Below are 24,359 nucleotides of genomic sequence, written 5' to 3' on the forward strand. Positions count from 1 at the left end.
GAGGGGAAGAGGGAGAGGGACAAACAGACTTCCCTCCAAGTGAGGAGCCAGAGGTGGACGTTGATCCCCGAACTCCAAGATCAAGACCTGAGCGGAAGTCAGATGCTTTACTGACTGAGCCACCTAGGTGCCCTGGCTTTTGACTTTTAGAACAAAAATAACACTACTATAAGGCATATAACATACACAGCAGTAAAACAGATGATCCCCAAAAGGGGGGGATGGTATATGGGTGTATGTGACAACAATGGCAGATTGCTGTTGATGCAGAATCCTCTACCTGGCAACGACAACCACCACCACTACAACAACAGTTAGTATTTACTCACAGATCGCTTTATTCTGGGCACTGTTCCTGGCCCGTGAGGTGCATTAAGCCATTCAATCTCCACAATAAAACCTATGTCAAGGATGCCTGTGCTATTATCCTCATTATACAGATGAGGAGCATTGCCCAGAAGTCAGAGCCCCTAGAGGCTGCAGCAGGACTCACAGGCCCTTCTGCATGCTCCCTGATATGAGCAGAGCTGGCCAGGCTGAGAACCCAGTGCCTAACTTAGATCCACGGAGAAAGGGTCCAGGAGCCACTGGTAAGCCCAGGGCCTCAGCTGACTCCTTCTTCTGAGAGGCAGCTGTCAGTGCTTATCCCTGACCAGGTAATCTCCCAGAAACGCCACCTGACCAAAACATTTCCCCAAACTCTGAATGGTGTGCCCAATACAAACCCTCTGCCGTTAGAACATCCCAGGCAACTGTGAGGTATGATGATTATTGCCACCATCACCTGCCTGGAACATTCTAATTTCATCTTCAGGAATATTCCATTTTCCTCAGGGAATAAGAAAAAGAAAATACTCCCTTTGACCACTTAATTCAAGTCATCTTAAGACATAGAAGAAAAAAATGCCAAATTCCCTGTTGTTATGAAAATTAACGAGATCTTTGAAAAACACAACAGTTCTTGGATATTCATCCAATCAGTTGAAAGGGCATATATGATCTTGAGTCGGGACTTCCTCAAGAACTAACTTTAGAAATATGGTCACCAGGAAGACTGTCGCTCCCAAAGTGAGCAGGCCAAGAGAAATACCTTTGTGGACAACTACCACTGCTCCCAAACCTATCCCAAGTGTTCTACTCAGAGAAATGGCTCCCTCTACTGAGCTTCTGAGAAACAACAATGTCTAGGAGCCACTAGGATCCTTTTAACATATATTCCCTGTCTTCTCTGAGATAGCCCAGTGGTCAAGCATTAATATCACAATCTTACAGATAAGGAGACCGAGGGCCCAGAGGATAAGGGGCTTGCCTGAGTTTCCAAGCTTGTCAGCTGAGCAGCCAGGTCAAGCTCTCTCTCTCACCAGCCCTACCCTCAGGAACTGAACACAGCCAGTGTCCTACCGGTACTTCCACTCCGTTCTTGCCAGCCAGCAGCCACTCCCAGCAGGCCAGGGCGGTCTCCATGCCATGCTCATTGAACATCCGGAGGGGACCCCAACATAGATGATGAAGGAGCTGTGGGTCACAATCTGCAAGCAAACACACACTGTTCAGAAAAAGCACTGAACATGGGCTGAACCCTTTGCCTGCCTCCGCAAGTCAATAAGACAGAGCACCAGGTGGGCCAATGATGGTCTTTTATTTACTTCCTCTACCCCCTGAGAGACACGAAAGAGATCTCTACTGGGGAAGCCCCAGCTCACTAAGGAAAACAAGGTAAACACTCATTTCCAAATGGGCCCAGAGCTCTGCAGTGGCTCTGTCCATTACCTTTGCTGCTGATCAGCATCGCCGTCAGCTTGAACATGGCCTGCGTGTAGTGCTGAGCATTACTGAGGTCTAATGCTGTATTCAGCTCCTGGACCATCATTTTGTTCAGGTCAGATATCTGGCCTGTGGCATCTGAGAACCGGATCATTCCATACACCTGCAAGAAGCACACTTGTCAAGAGAGTCACACGTAATCCATGCACATGGACAAGGCCTGACCAGAGCCTCATGGTCTTAAACTAGAGCTTGTGTGTGGAGAGAGTGACAGGATCATTTCAATGACGCTCCCACTGCTCACATTTCGAGGGAATTTCTCTTTTAGCAATGTATGTTGGCAATCCCTTCATTCTAGATGGTCCTTGAAGGCAGAGACCCAGTCTTGTCAATTTTACATTTCAGCACTGAGTCCGGGGTCTGAACCACAGTAGCGCTGCATGATGTAGACTGATTAAATACAGTTCTTTCGGAGTCAATTAATGACTTAAATGAGAAAATTTTTAAAGTTGTACGTCATATCCCCCGCCTCCCCAACAAAAGCATGCTTCTCTCTTATCTACCAGACTTGACTATACAGAAAGGATCTGACTCCTTTCAAAATCAAACCTACTGCCAAAGACAGACTTTCTATCACCAGTGGGGTATTCAAAATAGGTGGAACAGGACCTCAGAGCAATTTCCAGCACTGGGAACATCGGCTCAGTGGCAGCCTAGGGTCAGCGGCAGCCTAGGGCCTCCAGCAAGAGGAAGAGTGATTACTAGAATGAGGAACTAGAAGGGGGGAGGGGAGACCTCACTCAGATGGGGCACTGATGGACTTGCAGGGATCTCTGAAATGGTGTGGATGAGCTTCTGTGTTTTATAGATTCAGAAATTGAGGTCCCAAGATGTGAAGCAACTTGCCAGGTTGGGCTGAAGTGCGGCCCTCACGGGGAGATGCAGTTCCCAACCCCACTCTGCCTCTGTGACTCTGGCAAGTTACTTTATTTCCAGAGACTCAGTTTCATTATCTGTAAAGCTGGAACAATGGCATATACACCTCACCAACTGCCCCAGATAGTGCATGGCACTCAGTGAATATTTGCTACCACTTAAAACAAACAAACAAACAAAAATAGTCAAAGAAACAGAAAACGCTTCAGAATGGCCAGAATGTGCATATGTGCAATCACTGTTCTGCAGAGGGGGTGAGTAGCTGCCATAAATGGTCCAGACTGTGCTAGGGAGGCCCAGGGCCCATGCCTTCAAGTCTACCTAAAATGAGCGAGTTCCAGACCCCCGGGTGCATTTTCTGTTGGGAGGGAGCTGACTGGCCTTGGAGCACGAGGACACCCCCATGGCATGGGGACACAAGGGGAGGAGAAATACCTCGCCCGCATAGCGGTTGCGTAGATTCAGGGACGCCATGAAGTTGGAGTAATCTTTCTTCACACAGGCTGGGCGCTCTGTTAACTGAGTTGCCTACAGACAAACGCCAAGAATTACTTCAGGCCATTGCCACATGTTTTTCTCATGTTCACCATGGCTAAGCCTGAGTCCCATTAAGAAGTCAAGTTGGATCCAGGGGTTATTAAAAATATTCACTGCTGGCAAGCTAATAAAACAAAATATTTTAGAACAGCCCCCAGTCTGATACATCCCAGGGAAGAAAGACGATAAAAAAAATCTCAGTATGGAAAATTTTCTCTGGAAGACAGCTTGTGATATAGCTTCAATATGCTGCCCTGATTGCTTTCATCCCCAGTGGTGAAAAGACCTTTGCAAAAGACATATCACCAGATCGTTGTGACAATCATTGTAACCTACAACGAAAATGCTCGGCCTCGTGTGCAGCATGTGGGTGTCCAGGTGCTTTTGGAAAAAGCTCTACATCAGCTTTGGCCTTTCCCTCACCCTGTGGCTCCTGGGGCTAAAGGAGACTCCTGCTCCCTGGGAGGCACACACTTACCCCGAGAGTGGTGTTCTGCTTGTTGTAGCTGGCAAAGTGAAGGATGCTTTCAGTGGCCATGGCCAGCCCTGTGTGCTGGGACAGTCCTGACACCCAGTGCTCCTGGGCTGTCTCCTGTGGGTGTGTGCTGGTGTGTAAACGTGACTTGATGGTGAAGGGTGATGTTGAGAGCATGGTGTCAGAGGGAGCAAAAGCCAGCAGGGGCTCAAAGACACCCAATAGCTGCTACCAGTCTATGGCAGGTCTAGCAGCAGAAGACAAAAGGGGCTCACTCTTGAGTACAAAGGAGGCCCGCAGAAAGGGAAAGAATTTGCAGACCACACCCTCCCATGTCCTCTGCTTCAGCTTCAGCCCCCCAGCCCACCTCTCCTGCCTTGGGGTTGTGAGGACTGCTCTCCCTGACCCTGGCTGGTCACTGATACCATGCTGTTGGGCTATCGCGCTGCCCATCATCACCAAAGACTACGAACATGCAGCGAGGATGACCCTTTTCACCTTTCCCTTTAGTGTCTTTTACTATAAACCAATACAACCTAGCCACTTCTCGACACATGGATGCTACGGGGAATCCTAAGCAGAACAAATGAAGCTGAAGATGTGTGTGCACAGGCATTCTAGTGCCTGCTGAAACAGAAAAATCCAGCAAATGCTTCCAATCAATGTGATATAAGATAATGCTGACTGTGTCTCCCAGAGCTCAGTCTTCTACCTTGTGGATACACAGAAATCCAAATCTGGTATCATTAATGAGTCAAGAAAACACAGTAAGGTTCTACTGCCCAGTTCTCTCTGAACGTGGGGATCGTACATGGGACTCGGATCTGCCTACTGCCAGCACGGCCTCGTGTGCAGCATGTGGGTGTCCAGGTGCTTTTGGAAAAAGCTCTACATCAGCTTTGGCCTTTCCCTCACCCTGTGGCTCCTGGGGCTAAAGGAGACTCCTGCTCCCTGGGAGGCACACACTTACCCCGAGAGTGGTGTTCTGCTTGTTGTAGCCGGCAAAGTGAAGGATGCTTTCAGTGGCCATGGCCAGCCCTGTGTGCTGGGACAGTCCTGACACCCAGTTCTGATGCTTGTTCAGATATTCCTGAAGTCAGAAACAAAAATAGCCTCTTTTATTTTAAAGGTATGTGAGGTAGTAGAGCAAACCCTGGTTCCAATGTTGGGTCCAACCCCTTCTGCGGGAGCCTCAGTAAGTTAGAGTGCCCCCCAACTGGCTACTGCTCATGCATGAACAAGGCCGACTGCTCAGAGCAGCCAGCACACACCGCTTATTCTTTCAGCACATCCTTGTTGACCATCTGCCACCTGCCAGGTCCTGTGCACCCCAGAACACAGAGTGGCCCAGTCCTGGTCGTGCTGTCAACATCTGGGCAGTTCTCCTGCCAGAGCACTCTGCTGTGAAGGGGCTTGATCGGCAGCAGAAGGGCAGAGCAAGGGCCTGAGTCTCCTGCCAACCGTGGAGGGGGATGCCAGGGCAAAGGAATACGTGGCAGGGTTGGAGATGTGAGAAGGCCTTCTGCTCTGGGGACTGTCTGGGGTCAGCACTGCAGGAACAGCAAATACAAGGAGCTAGACAGTAGGCGGCAAGCCTGGGCCAGAGATAGGCCAGGTCCAGAAAAACCTTGTCTGTCAGGTGAGGGAGATTAGGTCGGGCCACAGGACTCCCCTTGGGAAAGTGCGTGAGCACTAACTTACAAAACTGTGTCAGTGGTATTGGAGGGTTCACGGAGCCCCTGAAACCCAACCATGGACCCTACGGTGATGGGGAGAGGCTAATGAGCAGAGGTAGTGGGGAAGTGCACTGAGCAGATTTGCTAGTGAACTGGCCCACTGTGGTGGGCAGCACGGAGGATGACTCGGGACAGACAGGCTGCTGGCAGGAAGCCCAGGTGGGATGGGAACACCACGGCTGGGCAGTGAGGGCTGGATGGCAGGTCGGGTGACGTTCAGATGGACAAGATGTGCAGGGGGAAGGGAAACAGGGCCTGGGGCAATACCAAGGGGAGGGCTGGTAGAAGCACCGAGACCAGTGCAAGCCTTTGCATTTTCCACTCCCCTCCCAGACCACACTTAAAAAAATACATAGCTCTCCCTATTGTAGGCTTTTTTGTTTAATGAACCTTTTTATTTTTTATTTTTATTTATTTATTTATTATTTATTTATTTAAAGATTTTTATTTATTTATTTGGCAGAGAGAGATCACAAGTAGACAGAGGCAGGTAGAGAGAGAGAGGAAGGGAAGCAGGCTCCCCGCCGAGCAGAGAGCCCCATGTGGGACTCGATCCCAGGACCCCGAGATCATGACTCGAGTCAAAGGCAGTGGCTTAACCCACTGAGTGACCCAGGTGCCCCAATGAACCTTTTTAGAAATGAAAGGTGGCTTCCCCTCCTTAGACCTTAGCCTTGAGAACTGAAGCTCCTCTTCTCCATGTGAACAAACAAATGAACAAAAAAATTGGTTCCTAAATATGAACAGTTTGAGAAAGTACCCCAGCCTGAAGAGGCCCAATGTATCCACTAGACAGCAACTGTTATCAAGTTCCAGGCATGGCTGACTTACAAGGCATGAATTCTTACAAGGCTGCATTCTGCGCAGCTTAGCTGCTAAGTGCCTAATGGAGGGCTTATTTATTTATTTATTTTCCATTTCCCCAATTCCTCTAACCTCATTGTTCCATCACTTTGTGGAAGGAGGAGCTGTATGGCAACGCTAAGTACCACTCATGGGCGCTAACAAAATGTTTTTCCAAACAGCCTCCGAGGCTCTTGGGGCTAGCTGCTCTGTCCTTCCTGGATTCCAGATCCAGAAACAGTTTGGAACTAGCTTTGTCCTGACACGTGTTGCTGAGAGCAACTTCACACACCCCTCTCAATGCACCTTCTCTTTATTAAGCCAGATTTCCTCTAGCAGGATCTTTCTTATCTTTGATCCCTTTTGAGGTGACTTTTTCCTCTCGCGGTATTTCATCTTGTGGTATTTCTGGTTCTTCTCTGCTTGACCAGAACAATGGCTCACCTTGTGGTCGTTTGTGTTCACAAGCCAGTTATTTGGTCTGAAAAGGCTCACGTGCACCTCCACGTGCAGCCCGGATAGGGCTCTGCTGGGACAGCAGCCTCCCTCCAGCTCCAGAATCTGGCCAAGGTGCTGCTGCTGGACTGAGGCCTCCCCATGTACCATGTCGCCCATGCCCATCTTGAAAGCAGCCCCAAGTCCTGCCATAAACCTGGCAACTACCAGTGTGAGCGGTCAGGTTCCTGAGGCCCGCCTGCCCAGGGATCCCACTACACCTGCCTCCCTCACCTATGACTTGTACCCTTAACCCCCCAAGGTATTCCCACCAAAGAGCAGCCTCTGAGGCTTCCGTTATTCTCAGGCACTAGACTGATGTTTTTGGTCTGCTTATTCCCACTTGTGTTGTCTTATTTCGAGTTTGCTACCTCTGTGAAAGCTCTCTGGATCACTTGAAAGAGCATAACAAAGTTGCTTTTCGGTGATTTCAAGAGAGTACCTGTAAGTGGGACTTGGTGACTGTGGGTGCCCACTTCATTGCCTCCTGTAGGATCATTCCACAGCGCGCAGCGAAGTCCTTCACGATGCTCTGGAAGAGAGTGTGATCAAGCCGAGGTCAGTGTATGCAGGGCATCAGAGGATGCCAGCTGCAGACTGTAGTTAGCTACTGCTGGGGGCTGAAGTGCATCCCCTGAAACCCATGTGTTGAAGCTCTAGCCCCCAGAAACTCAGAATGTGACAGTACTTGGAGATGGAGCCTTTAAAGAGATGACTAAGGTAAAATCATATGGGTGGGTCCTAATTCCATCTGACTGGTGTCCTCCAAAGAGGAGGAGATTAGGACTCAGGCACAGAGGGAAGATGTGAGGACACGAGAACAGGAAAGCTATCTAAAAGCCAAGGTAAGAGGCTTCTGAAGAGATTAACCCTGCCAACACCTTGAGCTCAGACTTCCAGCCCCCAGAACTGTGAAAAAATAAATTTATGTTGTCTAAGCCTCTCAGTCTGTGGCATTTAATCATGGCAACCCTAAAAAATGATTACAGTGACCATGTTCTAACCCTGAGTCTCTGGGTATAGGACACAGTCTGTAATCCTGGCATAAGACAGATCCTCACACGTCCACTGGGGGCGCCTTATCACCATGCAGGGTTCTCCCTGCTGGCAGCTGGTCTGGCTGGAGGCCCCAAGGCTGGGACATGACCTGGCCCAGGTGTGAATGAGCTTCAACCTGCCACAGTGGGGGTTCCGAGTCAGACCTCACATGGCACGTCCTCCTTACCCGGAGCCACTCACTCCATCTACTTCCCACAGTGCCACACAAAGCCAAAGTCATGTTACTCAACTACCACAATGACAGTCTGCACACCCCACAGCAGTGAAGTTTGTCTAACAGTCATGCTCGCTCATGCAGCTTGGAGGCACTATAAACTGACAGGCAGCTGAACAAAGGAAGGGTTTAGAGTCCCATGTGTGTAATGCGCCAGCCCTGATACTCGAGAGTGCAATGAGAACGTCCCTTAACAAGGGGACAGCTGCCAGCCTACCTCCCGGGCTTCACAGGTATCAGGAACAGTGATCCGATAGGGGGCATCAGGGATGTCGTAGTAAGGCTGGTCCTTGTGAATGTCCTGAAAACACAACAAGGTTCCTTCTTCCAAACCGCCTTCCCTGGGCTGCCTCTGCTGAGCTGGGCCTCCAGGTCATACTGGGCAGCAAACTGCTCCCTTCCCCACACTTGTCTGGTCTGTGACAGACTTCCAAACTTGCTGCAGCTCACTGGGAAAGGCCAGGGTGGGATCTAGAGTCCCCACCCCCAATGTGGCTACCTGCAGCATAAATGAGGCTCAGGCTGAAGGCAGGGACACTCACAGCACTCAGCGACAGCGACAGGGTCTGGAGGATGTCCAGCATGGTTTTCAGCACCGTCCCGCTCCAGAGCAAGTGGGGAAACCTACACCAAGAGCCATGTCTCGGTCAGGGGCCAAATCTTTAAGGAATCTCAGCTCCTTAAAGTGCTGCCTTGAGGGGCAGGTGGGGTGAGGTGGGAGCCCCACCTCCTGCTGCCCAGCAGAGGATCAGAGGCCTCCCAGGCAGATCACTCAGTCAGAAACATCCCCAGACTCTTGCCAGTCCCACACTTCAGGGCCCAAGCGTGACCCCATGTGACCTGGTGTCAAGCAGATACTGATCGTCTTGGTTATACACTGGTCGAGCCATGCTCCCTCACTCCCCAAAGTGTCCCTCCTTGTTTCTGACCAAGCCTCAGTAATATTTTCACAAGATGGCACAAATAGAAAATGGTAGTATTTGTAGGACACCCTGGAGCAAAGAGAAGAAGCTGCTCCTAAATGTGGCAGTCAGGGTTGAGGGGAGCCAACTCTGCACAGCTCTGACTCATCGTGGCCCATTGCTTAGAAGGTCCAGCTCAGACACATGTCCTATGTGACACATGCACTCAGACACATGCACTTGCTTTCTGGCCCCGCCTGGACCAGACACACAGCACCTGCATCAGGCTCCAGAACTCATGGACCCTTGTAGGGATGTGTGGGCAAGCCCAGCATGGCTGCTTGCTGCCTCCCACCTTTATCCTGCAGACAGGCTGGCCCAGCCCACCTTTGAGGGTTCTCATCCATGTGGGGCCATGTCCCATGAGTCTGCTTTGGCTCCCAGCACAGAGAGCCTGGAATAGAAAAGGATCTGTGTGGGCTCTCCTTCCTCTCTGATGAGCCTGGAAGACACTGATTCAACCAGGGTCCTCTGGCTAGGCTCTGGGGTGGGAGACGTCACCTACAATGACTCTGAGCTTCCCAGAGTCAGCCCAGGGAGGCCCTGCAGCAGGGGAGGGTGGGATGCAGAGACACAGGCAGTAGGTGATGCCCTGGTCATGAGATCCATTGTGAACCTGGGTGGCTCAGCTGTTAAGTGTCTGCCTTTGGCTCAGGTCATGATCCTGGGGTCCTGGGATGGAGCCCCACATTAGCCTCCCTGCTTGGTGGGAAGCCTGCTTCTCCCTCTTCTACTCCCCCTGCTTGTGTTCCCTCTAGCTGTCTCTCTGTCAAGTAAATGAATAAAATCTTAAAACAAAACAAAACATAAAAACATCAATAGCTCAGAATGAGTGGAGGTTTCAGGACTAAACTTCAGACCTTGTAGCAAATTCCATGACATTCTGAGGGAGGTTGCATTGCCATTAGAGAGTTTAAATTCTGACTCCAATTTTTCTACACCGATAGTGGAAGAATGGTTCCTTTTTTTTTTTTTTTTAATATTTTATTTATTTTATTTGACAGAGAGAGAGATCACAAGTAGGCAGAGAGGCAGACAGAGACAGAGGGGAAGCAGGCTCCCTGCTGAGCAGAGAGCCCGATTCGTGGCTTGATCCCAGGACACTGAGATCATGACCTGAGCCGAAGGCAGCGGCTTAATCCACTGAGCCATCCAGGCGCCCCTGGAAGAATGGTTCTTACCCACGTTCCAAATCAAGAGGTGTGTACACACACACACACACACACACAGCATTAGAAGGAAAATGAGCTTACTTTCTTACCCACGTTCCAAATCAAGAGGTACACACACACACACAGAGCATTAGAAGGAAAATGAGCTTACTTATCCACCAGACCAGACAAATACTTGTCCGCCACCCTCCGTATCCTCTTGTGAATGTGGTTGAAGTTCACCAACAAAAACTGCGCGTGTCGCTCGAGCTCCTCTTCATTCTCCTTGGTCTTAGCCTAGAGATCCCAAAGACACAGGTACAACAGGTGCCCTCCACGTGCCTCAGGCAGACACCGATTCACACTCCAACAAGGCTTACTTACTTTATCTGCCATCATGTTCAGGAAGGCATCAAATACTTTGTCTGCGACAGCGATCACACACTGCATCATGCCTGAAATGAGGAGGTTTCCACAGGTCAGGAGTGGCAAGGGAAAGGGAATAATCCCAGCCATTTTCAAATATTTTGTTTGGAAAAGATGTTGGACTAATAGAGGAGTGGCAGAGAGAGCAAAGAGTTGCCACATAAGCATCTAGCCTCTCCTGATTTTAGCAGCTCTTTTGTCAAAACTAAGAAGCTGACAATGATACCATACTCTTACCTAAGTTTCAGGCTTTATTTGGATTTCCCCTTTTCCCCTCTAATGCCCCTTTTCTGTCCCATGATCCAAAGAGGTTGCCACATGGCACTGCCAATCAGATCTCCTTAGTCTCCCACAATCTGTGTTGATTCCTGAGTCTGTTCTTGCCTTTCATGACCTTGACACTTCTGAAGAGCATAGGCATTATGCAGAATGTCCCTCAACTTAGGTGTGCCTGATACTTGCTCATGATTAGACTAAGGTTACAGGATGTTAAGGTAATCCCACAGATGTGAAGTGGCCTTCTTGCCATATGGTGGGGTGGGGGTGTGTGAAATCAGTATCTCCCATTGCTGGTGAGGCTGACCTTGATTGCTCAGATACAGTGGTGTATGTTAGGTTTCCCACTGTGCAGTTACTATTTCTCCCTTTCCATGCTCTACTCTTCAGAAGGGAGTCACTGTATCCAGCCCACACTCGGGGAGGGGAATTAAGCAGCAGCTCCTGAAGGGGCACGTGGGTATAAGTCAAAAACACCACAGTCACTGGGAAATGCTCTAGGGAAGATACTTTGAGGTTATGCAGACATGTCATTTCTCTTTAAGGTTTTGCCCCGTGGCTTTTGCACCTGTCACTGGGCTCTGCCTGCAGCAGGTACTCTGGTCTCACTGGGATTTCCTGTTTTCTTCACTCTTCCTAGTTTTAGTAATTGGAATTTTTTATGGAAAGTCAGTCCCTTCTTCCCCATATCATTTGTTCAATCATCTAATCACTATGGACTCATGGATATTTATTCCTTTCACTGGGTTATAATCTGATACTGTCATTATTTTGTTGCTCAAATTGTTCCAGGGTTGGTCATTAGGAGCTCTTTCAGGCAGGCTCCTGTGTCCTTGTGACATGCCCACAGGCCTTTCCTTTCATTTTCTTCTTCTTCTTCTTCCTCTCCTTTTTCTTTTTTTCCCCTTCACAAGACCTTCCTTTCTGGCACTGTGCGTTGTCCTAGGTGCATCTTGTATTTTCCCTGCAGCCTTGCTCCCTTTACTGCAGGATGGTGTTTAGAAACCAGGATCCGAGCACGGGGTGCGGTTGTGGCTCCCAGGGTGCAAAGCAGATTTTAGAAAGCAACAGTGGCTCAGTGGGTTAAGCCTCTGCCTTTGGCTCAGGTCATGTCTCAGGGTCCTGGGATCAAGTCCCGAATCGGGCTCTCTGCTCAGCAGGGAGCCAGCTTCCCCGTCTCTCTCTGCCTGCCTCTCTGCCTACATGTGATCTCTGTGTCAAATAAATAAAATCTTAAAAAAAAAAAAAAAAAGCAACAGTGGGGCACAAACATCATTTGCTGATGTCATTAAATGCCGTTGGCCCTGCAGTGCTGGCCCATTTATGCAGGGTCTTCGGGGTGGCTAAATGACAGGGCTGCAAGGGCAGCAGGGCAGGGACAGCAGGCAGGTACTGCACCTCAGTGCTCCAGGCCCAGCCAGAGGCTGAAACATAAAGAGGTATCACGTATGTGTTTATCATCAGGAAAAACAGGCCCCTGAAACTCTGAGACCTGGAAAGTGATTAGTGTGACCTGGACAGATGCTCCAGCAGGGAGAGGCTGATCTCTAAGAAGCTGGGTTCAGTGGAAGAAATTTGTTTTGGGGGTGTGTTCAGTGTAATATCTTCTCATGTAGCTCTTAGGAAACTGAAAGTGTAAGTTCCTAATGAAAAACTGTCAGAGAGTGGTAAGATGCCAATGATGATCACGCAGTAGTCTCTATGGAGATTTTTACTTAAAAACAGCCACTTTCTTTTTTGTGCTCAAAGTTAGCTTGGGATTACCTTGGTCTTAGTCTATCCTGACTGACTGTAGCTGGCAGGCTATGCAGAAACACACGGGGGCTTGGCTCACACCACACAGAGGAAGTCCCAGCCATCCCCTTTGGGGGCTGCTAGATGCTTCTTATAACCTCTCTCCTGCTTGGTTCTGAAAATTCATCAATAACCAATCTCCAAAGACATCTCCTTCCCACCTCCCACATTTTAGGAGAGAAAAGGAAGAGGAAAGTACACTCAGTAGGTACACATTTATCAGCTTATCCCTCAGTACCATATTTAGGACAAAAATAACCCATTCGGAAATTAGGTGGAAGAGTACAATGTACTGTGAATATTAAGTCTTGGAAAAGTGGACATCAGGCCCCATGGCAATTTAATTTCCTCTTTTTAAAAATTTATTTTTATTTAAATTCAATTGTATTAACCTATAGTGTATTATTAATCTCCGAGGCAGAATTTAGTGATTGATCAGTTGCACATAGCACCCACTGCCCATTATATCAAGTGCCCTCTTAATGCCCATCACACCCAGTTACCCCATCCCCTACCCACCTCCCCTCCAGTAATCCTCAGTTTGTTTCCTAGAGTTTCATTGTCTCTTACGGTTTGCCTTTCTCTCTGTGATTTCCCCGTCCCTCTGTTTTTATCTTATTTTACTTTACCTTCCCTTCCCCTATGTTCATTGGTTTTGTTTCTTAAATTCCACATGAGTAAAATCATATGGCATTTGTCTTTCTTTGACTTATTTCGCTCAGCATAATACCCTCTAGTTCCATCCCTGTCACTGCAAATGGTAAGATTTCATTCTTTCTGATGGCTGAGTAACATTCCATTTCCATTTCCAATTCCATTTCCAATATTCCATGTATATACACCACATCTTTTTTATTCATTCATCTGTCAATGGATATCTGAGCTCTTTCTATATTTTGGCTATTGTGGACATTGTTATATAAACATTGGGGGGCACATGCCCCTTAGAATCACTATGTCTGTATCCTTTGGATAAATGCCTAGTAGTGCAATTGCTGGATCGCAGGGTAGCTCTACTTTTAACTTTGTGAGGAACCTCCATACTGTTTTCCACAATTTAATTTCCTCTTACAACACAGCGACAGAGAAACAGAGCTCAGAAGAGAATTATAATTTAGCTTTAGAAAGGTAACTGATTCTGTCTATAGATATTCTCATTAGGAGACTGGCAAAATGTGGCACGTTCTTAGGCCCCTAGGGGTTGGCAGTCTCAATTTCTTTTTGTTGCTTACCCTCCCTCTTTGAATCAAAGAAACTCAGACTGACCCAACTGTCTAGCACAAAATAGCTGTGAAATAGACAATGGATGGACAGACGAGGAGAGCAAATCAATGAACAGCTCAGCCCGTGGTTTACAGTGTCTTTACTATACCCCCAAGTGCAAGGATCCCAGCACTGCCAGCATGGGGAGCTCATTGGTGGGGCATGTGTGTGGGACCCTCTGAGTGTGGGACTCCTCTCCTGTATCCTGCACCAGTGGAAGAGGTCTCCTAGCATACAAACTGCCTCCACATAACTCCACCCTAGCCTCTAAAGGGCTCCTCCTAGTCCAGTCCTTCCCAGCACTGCCAGCAGGGGGAGCCTGCAAACCCCTCAAAGGGTCTTTCTCTGCCAAACCCCCAAAATATGTTTACCCACTCAATTTCCCAACTGTCGAGCAATAGCAGGAAGGGCCCTTTAAAGGACTTATTGGACAAAGGTCTTACATGAGACAGTACCTCGGAATCCCCGGGGTGATTTTAGAAAAGATTCTTGAAGGACTGATTTTTCAATAATAGAAAAAACAGCACCAGAATTATCTGGGGATTAATTCTCCACTGGCAAGAACAAATTGATAGATTCTTCCCAGTGCCAATGACTTCTAAACATGGGAAGGACTCCTCACTACTAATTGTACTTAATTAATAATAAATTTATTGATTTTAAGAATTCTCCATTAGCATTCCTCGAAATATTTACCCACACAATTAATCAAGACTCAAAGATCTACTGTACTCAATTCCCTCAAATATTTAAGCACAATTACAAAACTGATCAAATTTTTCTAAGCATTTTTTTTAAAGATTTTATTTATTTATTTGACAGAGAGAGATCACAAGTAGGCAGAGAGGCAGGCAGAGAGAGAGAGGAGGAAGCAGGCTCCCTGCTGAGCAGAAAGCCTGATGTGGGACTCGATCCCGGGACCCCCAGATCATGACCTGAGCCGAAGGCAGCAGCCTAACCCACTGAGCCACCCAGGCACCCCATAAGCATTTAATTAAAACCTGTGTTTAATATTTCAAAGTCTCTTAAATTTTTAAACACTTTAAAAATCAACACATAGACCAACAGAAGGATGCTTAAAACCCATCAGCAACCTTATACTAAAACTGGTCAGTGACTATATTATGTGCTTAATTTTTTTTCTTTGCAGTCTCAATTTTAATAACTCTTCTCATTTTTATTGCCATTCTTATCTTAGGTTTGCCTCACTAGCATTTCAGTAACTCTAATATATATATATTTTTTAATTTATTTAGTCAGAGAGAGAGAGAGAGCGAGAACGAGCACAGGCAGACAGAGTGGCAGGCAGAGTCAGAGGGAGAAGCAGGCTCCCCATGGAGCAAGGAGCCTGATGTGGGACTCGATCCCAGGACGCCGGGATCATGACCTGAGCCGAAGGCAGCTGCTTAACCAACTGAGCCACCCAGGCGTCCCAAACTCTAATATTTTTATACCACCGGAGAATTTCATTTATTTGTTTTCCTAGGAGTCTGGTGCTTTTAGGACTGGCTGCATCTGAGACTCTCTGCACATTCAGGATTTGAGGACATTTGCATCATTGGACTTGTAAGTCTTTGCGTTTCATATAGATTTCCTTATTCTGAAACTCCCCCAGAAATGATGCAGTTGTTTGGACTGTGGATCATTGGTGTACAGGTCCTGATAGTCTGGCCTAGAACTATGGACCAGAACTATGGAAGTGTCCATAGTCCCGAGTGGGGTCTCCTTAGGGCTGGCAGGACTAGTGAAGCATGGAGCCCCACACAGAAGGTCTGAATCTACCCCCCAGCAAACTCTCTAACAGCTACTTTCAGCTAACAGAGTACCTTTAACTGGCTACTCTGTGGGACACCTCTGACCTGTCACCTGCTGGGCACCCTTTCTACCTGGTCACTCTTGGAGGCCAGGCATGACTTTATTGCTGGTGCTAGGCCTCTTCCTGGACTGTGTGGCTCTTTCCTCTTGTTCACTCTTTCCTGATTGTACAAGAGAAATAACTACTTGTCTCTATTTCACAAACACTTAGTGGAAAAAACAAACATTTTATACATATAAACACATATATCCAATATATTCTGTATTAATGTTATACAGTAATTATATTATATATTATATCTGTTGCTTTGCTAAAATATGTAGATTATATATATCTTAGTGTATTTGGATATACACCATTATCCTATTTATTTGTCCTTCTTTAAGCAAAGTAATAAAAATATTATTCATGTTCAAACTGTGATACTCTGTCCATTGAGAGTCTTTTGAAATTGGTTCTTTGTCCTCCTAGCCTGTTCTGGACATTTAAAAAGCATAAAAAGTTAAAAGATGCTCTAGGTCCATCAACGACTATGTGAGGAGCCCAGGATCCTTTTCGCATGGGATAGTATTAGAGACTGAAATTTGGGGGTTGGAGCGTACAAGTATTGAGGGTAGACAAGAGTGATGCTCCTTAAGGCTGTATCGTTATAAGGTTATAACCTTATAACCTTAAATATTTCCAATGTAGCATGTAACTTCATACAACTATTTTCTTCATGTAGACAGAAAACTGGGAGTAGTATTCCTTATTAGACTATTAAAGCTCATCTCCTGATCGGAGTACCACAACAAGGAACTTACCAGACTTGTCCTTCTGAATAGCTTTATCTTCAAAGTAGCAGAACATTACCTGGAAGCGGTCAGGATCTGTTGAGCGCAGTACCCTAGCAAAGAGAACAGTTTGGAATAAATTTTGAGAAATCCAGCCCCTCCCTGTCACAGATGTGGTGCTGCCCAGAACTGGTGAGGCTGCGAAGAACCAATAACCCACGCCACTTTGAGGGTCATGTGCTCACGCTGACTTTCTGGAGGGAATTACCCACCCTCTCTCATAACGTTCCCACATCGTTCCAACCAGCAACCCACCACTAGTGATAGATCTTAAGGGTTATGTCCATAAGGATTAAGAGTGCTGGCTAAATGTTCATCGAGAGACTAGCTGGCTACACCAAAGTACACTCATTTAATGGCACATCACGTAGCCACCAAAACGAGAGATGACTCCATATGCACCGCTACAGAAAAACACCCAAGATGCACCGTTCCATGAGACAGCAAGATGCGGGGGAAACAGGGACAGCACGATGTCAGTGACAGATTTCCGGAAGGCCTCCATGTGCCTTCGATGTGTAGGATATGTATGTCTGCATTTATAGACAATTTCTAGAGAACTTCTAAAAGGGAAAGTAAAACTATCAAGAGTGGGGATCTCTGGATTCAGAGCCAGGAAAGTGAGATTTGTATTTTTCATCTTGAGCATCTTCTGCACCATCCCAATGTTTTCCTCTCTTTTTTATGTGCCATTTTCACTTTTATAGTAGCTGTTTGGGACTACTTAGTTGAGGGGCTCCACTAAGATAGCACGGCCCGTGTGTACACAGGCAAGTGCTTGGTGGAGTGCATCTGTGGGCTTCTGCACTGACCTTCGGTGAGTCAAACCTTAGTAGGGCAGGCCGGCTGGCATTAAGCACATGTGTTCCTGAGTGCTCAGGTTCAGAGCTTTTTTTTTTTTTTTTAAGATTTTATTTATTTGACAGAGAGAGATCACAAGTAGGCAGAGAGGCAGGCAGAGAGAGAGAGGAGGAAGCAGGCTCCCTGCTGAGCAGAGAGCCTGATGCGGGACTCGATCCCAGCACCCTGAGATCATGACCTGAGCCGAAGGCAGCGGCTTAACCCACTGAGCCACCCAGGCGCCCCTAGGTTCAGAGCTTTTATATGATTTCTTGTATTGCCAACTTTGCTGTTTGTTTGTTTGTTTGTTTGTTTATTTATTTATTTTAGCGAGAGAGATTGAGAGAGAAAGTGCACATGTGGGGGGGATCGGGGCAGAGGGAGAGGGAGAGAGCATACAAAGCAGACTTCTGCTGAGCACGGAACCCAAGCTGGGCCTCGATCTCACCCAAAGCTGGGCCTCGATCTCACCCCAAGCCAAAACTGAAGTCGAGTACTCAGCTGACTATGCCACTACAAGCCCCCACTTTACTGTTTTAAAGCTCTTGTAATAACCAGTGGCTGGGACCCGAAGCTAGCCTCCTGAATAAAGGCTTCAGGGCTGCTTCTCCATGCTGACAATGCTCTCAGAGGCCTGGCAGGCAACCTGGGATGGGAGTTGGGCTCTTGAGAGCTTCCTGGGGGCTGTTCCCTGATGGTCTTGCTCTACCAGCCCACTCCACAGTGTGTCCTGAGATCCTGAGAACTCCATTCATGGGCACCCTTGTGGGGAAGCAGGAGACAGCCCTGCCTGTGGGCACATGAGGCTGAGAGGGTCCGGGGACATCTCTTGTAGCCATTCAACCTCGGAGCAAACCAGGTTTTTGGTCTGTGTTGGCTTGCTTGTTTTGCCTTGGTTGGTTACTCTTTCAAAATATATTCCTTATAGAAAGGACAAGAGGGAACTATACTAACACACATAGGGAATGGTGGTGGGATCAGTGGTTTTTCCTCTCTACTTATTTCTAAGTTAATGTGTAATGTTCTTATATTACTTTTGTAAAAAAATGAAAAAGCATTTTTTTCAAATTATAATGAAAAGCATTTGCAGTTTCATTTCATGGCTCTGTAGTACTCTGGGGGAGAATGGGTCACTAGTTTTCAAATTCTGCTCTGTTGTGGCACCCTCAGGCTACCAAGAGGCAGGGAGGAAGGGACAGGGCAGGAAGGTGGGTGTTCACCCCCACTCACCCAAAACAGATTTAATCTATTTTATACGTTGAGCTTCTGAGCAAGAGTTCTTTTACCAGAGGGTTTCATGGCACCAAATAAAAATTAAAATGGTGGCACTGGGGCACCTGGGTGGCTCAGTGGGTTGGGGCCTCTGCCTTCGGCTCAGGTCATGATCCCAGGGTCCTGGGATGGAGCCCCGCATCAGGCTCTCTGCTCAGCAGGGAGCCTGCTTCCTCCTCCCTCTCTGCTTCTCTGCCTACTTGTTGTGATCTCTGTCTGTCAAATAAATAAATAAAATCTTTTAAAAAAATGGTGGCATTCACCAAATATTCCCCTGTTATGAACTAACACTTTCTTTTTCAAACCACTGGTAAACTTTTTCTATAACTTATTGCACCTATCCTATGATTCAACAAATGGGCGACATGTAACCTGATCTTTTCTGATGACAGGGACGTATCATTCTGTAGCCAGTGTATTCAGCTGCAGCCCGAGGGGCCCTCAGGCCTTACCACGGTGGAGCTGGAGCATTCACACAGGCAGCAGTGTTCTGAACGCCCTAGCTGCTTCTTCCAGCCATCATTTAGGAGAGGCAGCATGGCACAGTGCTTAACAGACTACTTGGATCTCAGTCCTAGTCATGGATTATTATATCTTAGGTAATTAACTAAATGGCTCAGTGTCTCAGTTTCCTCACCTGTAAAATGGTATGTAACACTGCCTTGGTAGGTATGTAACCTACCAATACATTGTTGGACAATGTGTCAATACATGTAACTTAGCACAGTGCCGGTGTGGCATAAGCACTCAATCCATGTTAATACTGGTATTGTCACGATGACAATTATTAGAACTGTTAGGTCTGCTGTGATTACACATGCATCCTGAGCGCCAGGCACCTGTGGGACTGTTTTGGGACAGGCCCCTTCCCACTTCCCATTTGCTGTTTGTACTCAGCTGTGGTCCTACAAACCAGTGCAATGAAGGTCTTCGAACATGCTCAGGGAGGGCCAGTTCCTAATGTGGGCTCTTGCACAGTCCAATGGACTGTTTGCGATGTCTATATTGACTGCTCAGAAGGCTGTTCCTTATAAGGAGAAGATGATAGGGGAGTTTAGATACCTGGGGATTTATAAGTTGCAGTGTTTGGTGCCCAATAGGGAGGAGCACACAAGAAGAGTGGTTTTGGTTTTTGCTTTTTAAGAAAGCTTGCATGTGTTGGGAGGAAGTGAAAAGAGTCCCATGCCCAGAAGGCAGAGAAGTTTAAAAATTAGCTCCAGCGTGGCTGTGCTGGGAGGCAAAGGCCTGGGTACCTCATATATTCCAGGCGGTAAACAGACAGGAGATAGGTAGACATGGCAAAGTCCAGCTTGTTGATGAGGGCGGACACTTCAGGAGCAGGGTCCAGCAGGTTGATGATGGTGCTGCGGAGCTCGCTCAGTTCAGCCTGGGGGGAAAGAAACACTCGAGGGCTCACACAGGCGCCCAGGGGGAAGGTGACCCTCCCCCCAGGAGCCACGGAAAGCATGTGATAACAAGGACAATGAAAGAGAGCTTAGTGAAACCCGCCCCACATCATCCTTCCCTGGAAGGGTGAGAATCCTTACGGGGGTGACTGTGTCGTTTTTCATGGCCGAGTTATACTGGAGAACAGAGCGCAGGGGCTCTTTGCTGGGAAACGTGAGCAGGGGTGACTTGGTGGCTATTTCACAGACCCCTTCGTACCATTCTTCTGGCCAGAGTCCTGCAAGAGAGTACACATGAGTGAGACCACCACCTTACTCCAGAAGCACTGAGGGGCAGGTGACACTGACCATTTCTGGAGTCCTGGGTCCTTTGCGCCAATTTTCGCCTAAATGCGGCACAGAAATGAACTTGTTTCCTAACTCAAACGGGTTTTTCCTAAGATACAGAGCACTGTCAGAACCCTAAACTACATCTGGGAAGTGTAACATTTACAATCACAGCTGAATGCACAGAAAAGCAGCTGAATTTGGGCGAATTTTGAGTGCATGCACATTCATAATTAGGGACTGTTCTGTCTCACCTTTTTATTCACGCTGCACTCTGTCTTCCCCGGGGCAGCGAGGACCCTCTTACCTGAGCCCTCCACTGCAAATCCCATCAGCACAGAATAGAGCCAGAAGTCCCGGAAGAGTTTCTGCAGCCGAGGCTTGGCTTCTTTGATGGGAGGTAACCTTCGGGTGAGCTGATGCGTGGAGAACAGAGGGAGAAAAGGTTATTTGCTCACAAGCCGTAAAACCTACAGATGTAAAATCAATCCCAGATTCATTCTCCAAGAATCAGTCAGTCATTTTGGGTAGGAAAAGACACAATGAGCAGTGACCAACAATTCTTGATCAATTCACTAGTAAATACTCCCCCATTCAGCAAACATTTATTGAGTAGCTAATGTGCACCAGGCACCACGCCTGGGAGGTGAAAAGCCCCATTCTATAAAGACCTTTCTGCCGAGTTTGGAGGCAGGTGAGGAAATCATCACAGTGTGGCAGTTCCTGGAGAAGGTGTCACAGGTCTCAGTGTTACCGTGCAAGTAACCCTAGCCAGGCAGTGAAGGGGGAGCAGGCTGTCCAGCCATAGGGGTATCAGGCCCAAAGCCTGGGCCTGGGGAGGCTGAAGCTTAGGTGAACAGCTGTGCCTGGAGAGACAGGGTGATCATGAGAAAATTTGTGGGTTACGGAGAAATGGCTTTCAGATTGAGAAGCACAACTTTTCCAACAGTCATCTTGGGCAGAATTCCAAGATTTAAAATAGGTAGAGGCAGAGTTGCTTAGGCGCAGCAGTGAGAGGCTGAAGTCCCTGCATCCTTGCTCCAGATGGTGTTGTGCCCAGTGTGAAGCAGGGAGTGGCTTGTAGGTTGTGTAAAAATGTTAAACTTGTGCACAGCGCCTGTTGGACAAGTTGGTCCTCACAGAACCCCCAGAGGATGTCAAGCTTTGTAAGATGACAATCAAGCTACAACAAGGGGTCTCTGCTATCCAAACAGTCATGAAGGCCAAGGACAAAGAGGTGGGGCACATGATGACACCACTGCTGGGAGGGCAGGGGACAGTGAGAGGGGTGCCTGCACCTGTAGCTGGTAGGACTATAAACTGGTATGCTATTTCCTGGAAAGCAATCTGGAAAAATGCATCAAAAATTCTAAATAGCCCCATCCTTTCACCTAAAATTCCATCTGTAGGGATCTATAAAAAACATTTTTTTTTCTGATTTAGGTACAAAAATGTTGCAACATTTGTTAGAACAGAAAAATAAAGAGGAAAACACTAAATGATTACCTGAACGGGGCATTTACATAAGTTACAATACATCAGAAACTGTATTTTCTAAGAATATTTGGTGACACAGGTAGAACTTACATCAAGTGAAAAAAATGCAAAATGCATATAACATGACATAGATTTAAGGTATATGTATATAAATACATGTACATAGAAAAAGAGGGGAAATCTCCAGTTGCATTTTAATAATGATTATTTCTGGGTAGCTGGGTTGGCAGGAGCTTCTAGTTTCTTCCTTAATGTTGCCTGTATTTCCTGGAGTTCTGCCATAGATATGTTGCTTCCACAATCACAGGGAGGGTACAGGTACTGGCTTAGGGCTGACAACATGCTGTGAAGGAGAGGCAAGCAGGCCCTCCCTGAAAGCCACTAGGGTGCTGTGCCCTTGGAGAGTGTCAGTCAAGATAGGGTGGGGGCTGCAGGGTGGCCTGTGGGAAGGTGCTAAGGAGGTGGAGAAGCACTGGGGAGGGCACTGGTGGACAGCACTGTCTGAAGGTAGAAAGGACACTGCCACTAAAGCACACCTGAGGGGCTTCTAACTTGCTAGTGGCCAAAGATGAGGGTCTGAAGAAAAGAAGCTCTGGGACTGACTCTGAGGTGATGGAGCTCCCTAAGATAAGGTTGCAAGAGATGGTAGAGGCATAACAGGGCTCCCAGACCAAAGCCTTGGCTTGGTATTCAAGGTCAATGTGGCTAAGAGGTTCTGATGTCCTGTAAAGAGAACTTGCCTTTGGTGGTTATGGTCAGGCTTTCAGAATATTTCACTCTCAACTGGATCAGGGGCCCCCATGGTTTTAGAACACTGAGAAAGTGACTGTCGAAAATTTATCTCCACTTTGTGATCTTACTACTCCTCACCCTGAGAATGCCCTGCCTCCCTCCTAAGAACTAGGGCTTGGAAGTGCCCTATAGGTTCTCCCTGTACTGATGACTCCATCACACCAGCTGAGATGGCTCTGGTCCCCAGGAAGGGAAAACTGTGGTGGAATCACAAAAGGCCCCAGAAGTGCTCCAAAGCGACCTAAGATAAGGACGCAGTATACCCAGGCTGGTTAGGACTGGTTGAGACATAGTCCTGTGCTTCAGGAGAGACAGAAAGCAGTGAGGAGGTACCAGAGAATGGCTAGAAGATGACAAACGGATCCTGTCTGGCCCCAAGACAGGACAGGCAAAGGGTAAAGGAAAGGGCTATAAGATAACTGACCCGCTCTCCCCTAAGAAGATCAAGGTCAGAGAAAAGTCTGAACCAGATCAAGGAGTCCAAAGAGACATAACCAAATGCAGTGTAGGATCCTAGATTTTATTTTCTTTTATTTTTTATTTTTAGAGATTTTATTTATTGGGGCACCTGGTTGGCTCAGTGGGTTAAGCCACTGCCTTCGGCTCGGGGTGTGGTCTCAGGGTCCTGGGATTGAGCCCCAACATTGGGCTCTCTGCTCGGTGGGGCGCTTGCACCCCCACCAATCCGCCTGCCTCTCTGCCGGCTTGTGATCTCTCTCTCACTGTCAAATAAATAAATAAAATTTTCTTTAAGATTTTATTTATTTATTTGACAGAGAGATCACAAGCCGGCAGAGAGGCAGGCCCAGAGAGAGGGGGAAGCAGGCTCTCCACCAAGCAGAGAGCCCGATGCAGGACTCGATCACAGGACCCTGAGCCAAAGGCAGTGGCTTAACCCACTGAGCCACCCAGGTGCCCCTGGATCCTAGATTTTAAAAAGCTGTCAAAGAAGTCGTGGAGAAATCTGACTGGGACTAGAGGTATGATGTAAGACAGAAGGAGTGAGTTTTCCCAGATGTAACAGTGGTGCCGAGCACCTCCCACCCAACAATTTAGGAGAGCTAATTTTCAGGAAGGGCTGAAATCCAGTTATTTCAACAGTGGGTTACATGCTCAGAAATCTAGATATGTAAAAAACATTACCAGTTCGCTTAAAATAACCTAAGCAATACATACTCATAGAAAAGAAATTCCAGCAAAGTATAAAGAGGAAAAAATGAACACTTTTCACCTGCCTCCCATTTCCAGTGTTAAGAGTTGGCTGCATCTCCTTCCAGATATTTTTTGTGAATAAACTCCATATGGTGAAAGAGACAATAGCAAAGGTTTACTAGCATTGACCAAGTGCTGGGCGCAACTCTCTGTGCTTTCTGCACATTATCTCAGCATCTCATCTAATTTTCACAGCAACCTTATGCAGCAGGGTTAACTACTGTCCTCAGCTCAGAGAGAACAGAGAGGGTGGGAGGTGGGATTCCCACCAGCGTGGCCAGCACAGCCTCGGAGAAACCCAGAACAGATGGTGGGAGCACAGCAGCTGTGCGGTGGGCCTAAGGGAAGACTCTGCAGAAAGAGCACCCAGTGCCAAGGCTCCAAGAAGGGCCGGGCTCAGAGTGTGTGAGAACAAGGTGGAAATGGAGGGAGG

At 47.5% G+C, this 24,359-nt stretch overlaps 1 protein-coding gene across 1 annotated transcript in view; it reads right to left on the reverse strand.

Annotated features, from left to right (window-relative positions):
- The window catches only part of PI4KA (phosphatidylinositol 4-kinase alpha), a 116,938-nt gene that overhangs the window by 22,618 nt on the left and 69,961 nt on the right, over window positions 1-24,359 (reverse strand). Inside the window, exons 20-32 of the mRNA XM_059409011.1 lie at window positions 20,733-20,841; window positions 20,240-20,376; window positions 19,946-20,079; window positions 16,551-16,633; window positions 10,557-10,627; window positions 10,345-10,469; window positions 8,602-8,683; window positions 8,277-8,360; window positions 7,229-7,318; window positions 4,683-4,802; window positions 3,136-3,228; window positions 1,771-1,927; window positions 1,402-1,529 (exon numbers count right to left, since the gene is read on the reverse strand). Coding sequence (XP_059264994.1) covers window positions 1,402-1,529; window positions 1,771-1,927; window positions 3,136-3,228; window positions 4,683-4,802; window positions 7,229-7,318; window positions 8,277-8,360; window positions 8,602-8,683; window positions 10,345-10,469; window positions 10,557-10,627; window positions 16,551-16,633; window positions 19,946-20,079; window positions 20,240-20,376; window positions 20,733-20,841 — 1,413 coding nt within the window. The remainder of the gene's footprint in view (window positions 1-1,401; window positions 1,530-1,770; window positions 1,928-3,135; window positions 3,229-4,682; window positions 4,803-7,228; window positions 7,319-8,276; window positions 8,361-8,601; window positions 8,684-10,344; window positions 10,470-10,556; window positions 10,628-16,550; window positions 16,634-19,945; window positions 20,080-20,239; window positions 20,377-20,732; window positions 20,842-24,359) is intronic.

This window comes from Mustela nigripes, chromosome 8 (genome assembly GCF_022355385.1).
Source record: "Mustela nigripes isolate SB6536 chromosome 8, MUSNIG.SB6536, whole genome shotgun sequence".
NCBI classification, from domain to species: domain Eukaryota; kingdom Metazoa; phylum Chordata; class Mammalia; order Carnivora; family Mustelidae; genus Mustela; species Mustela nigripes.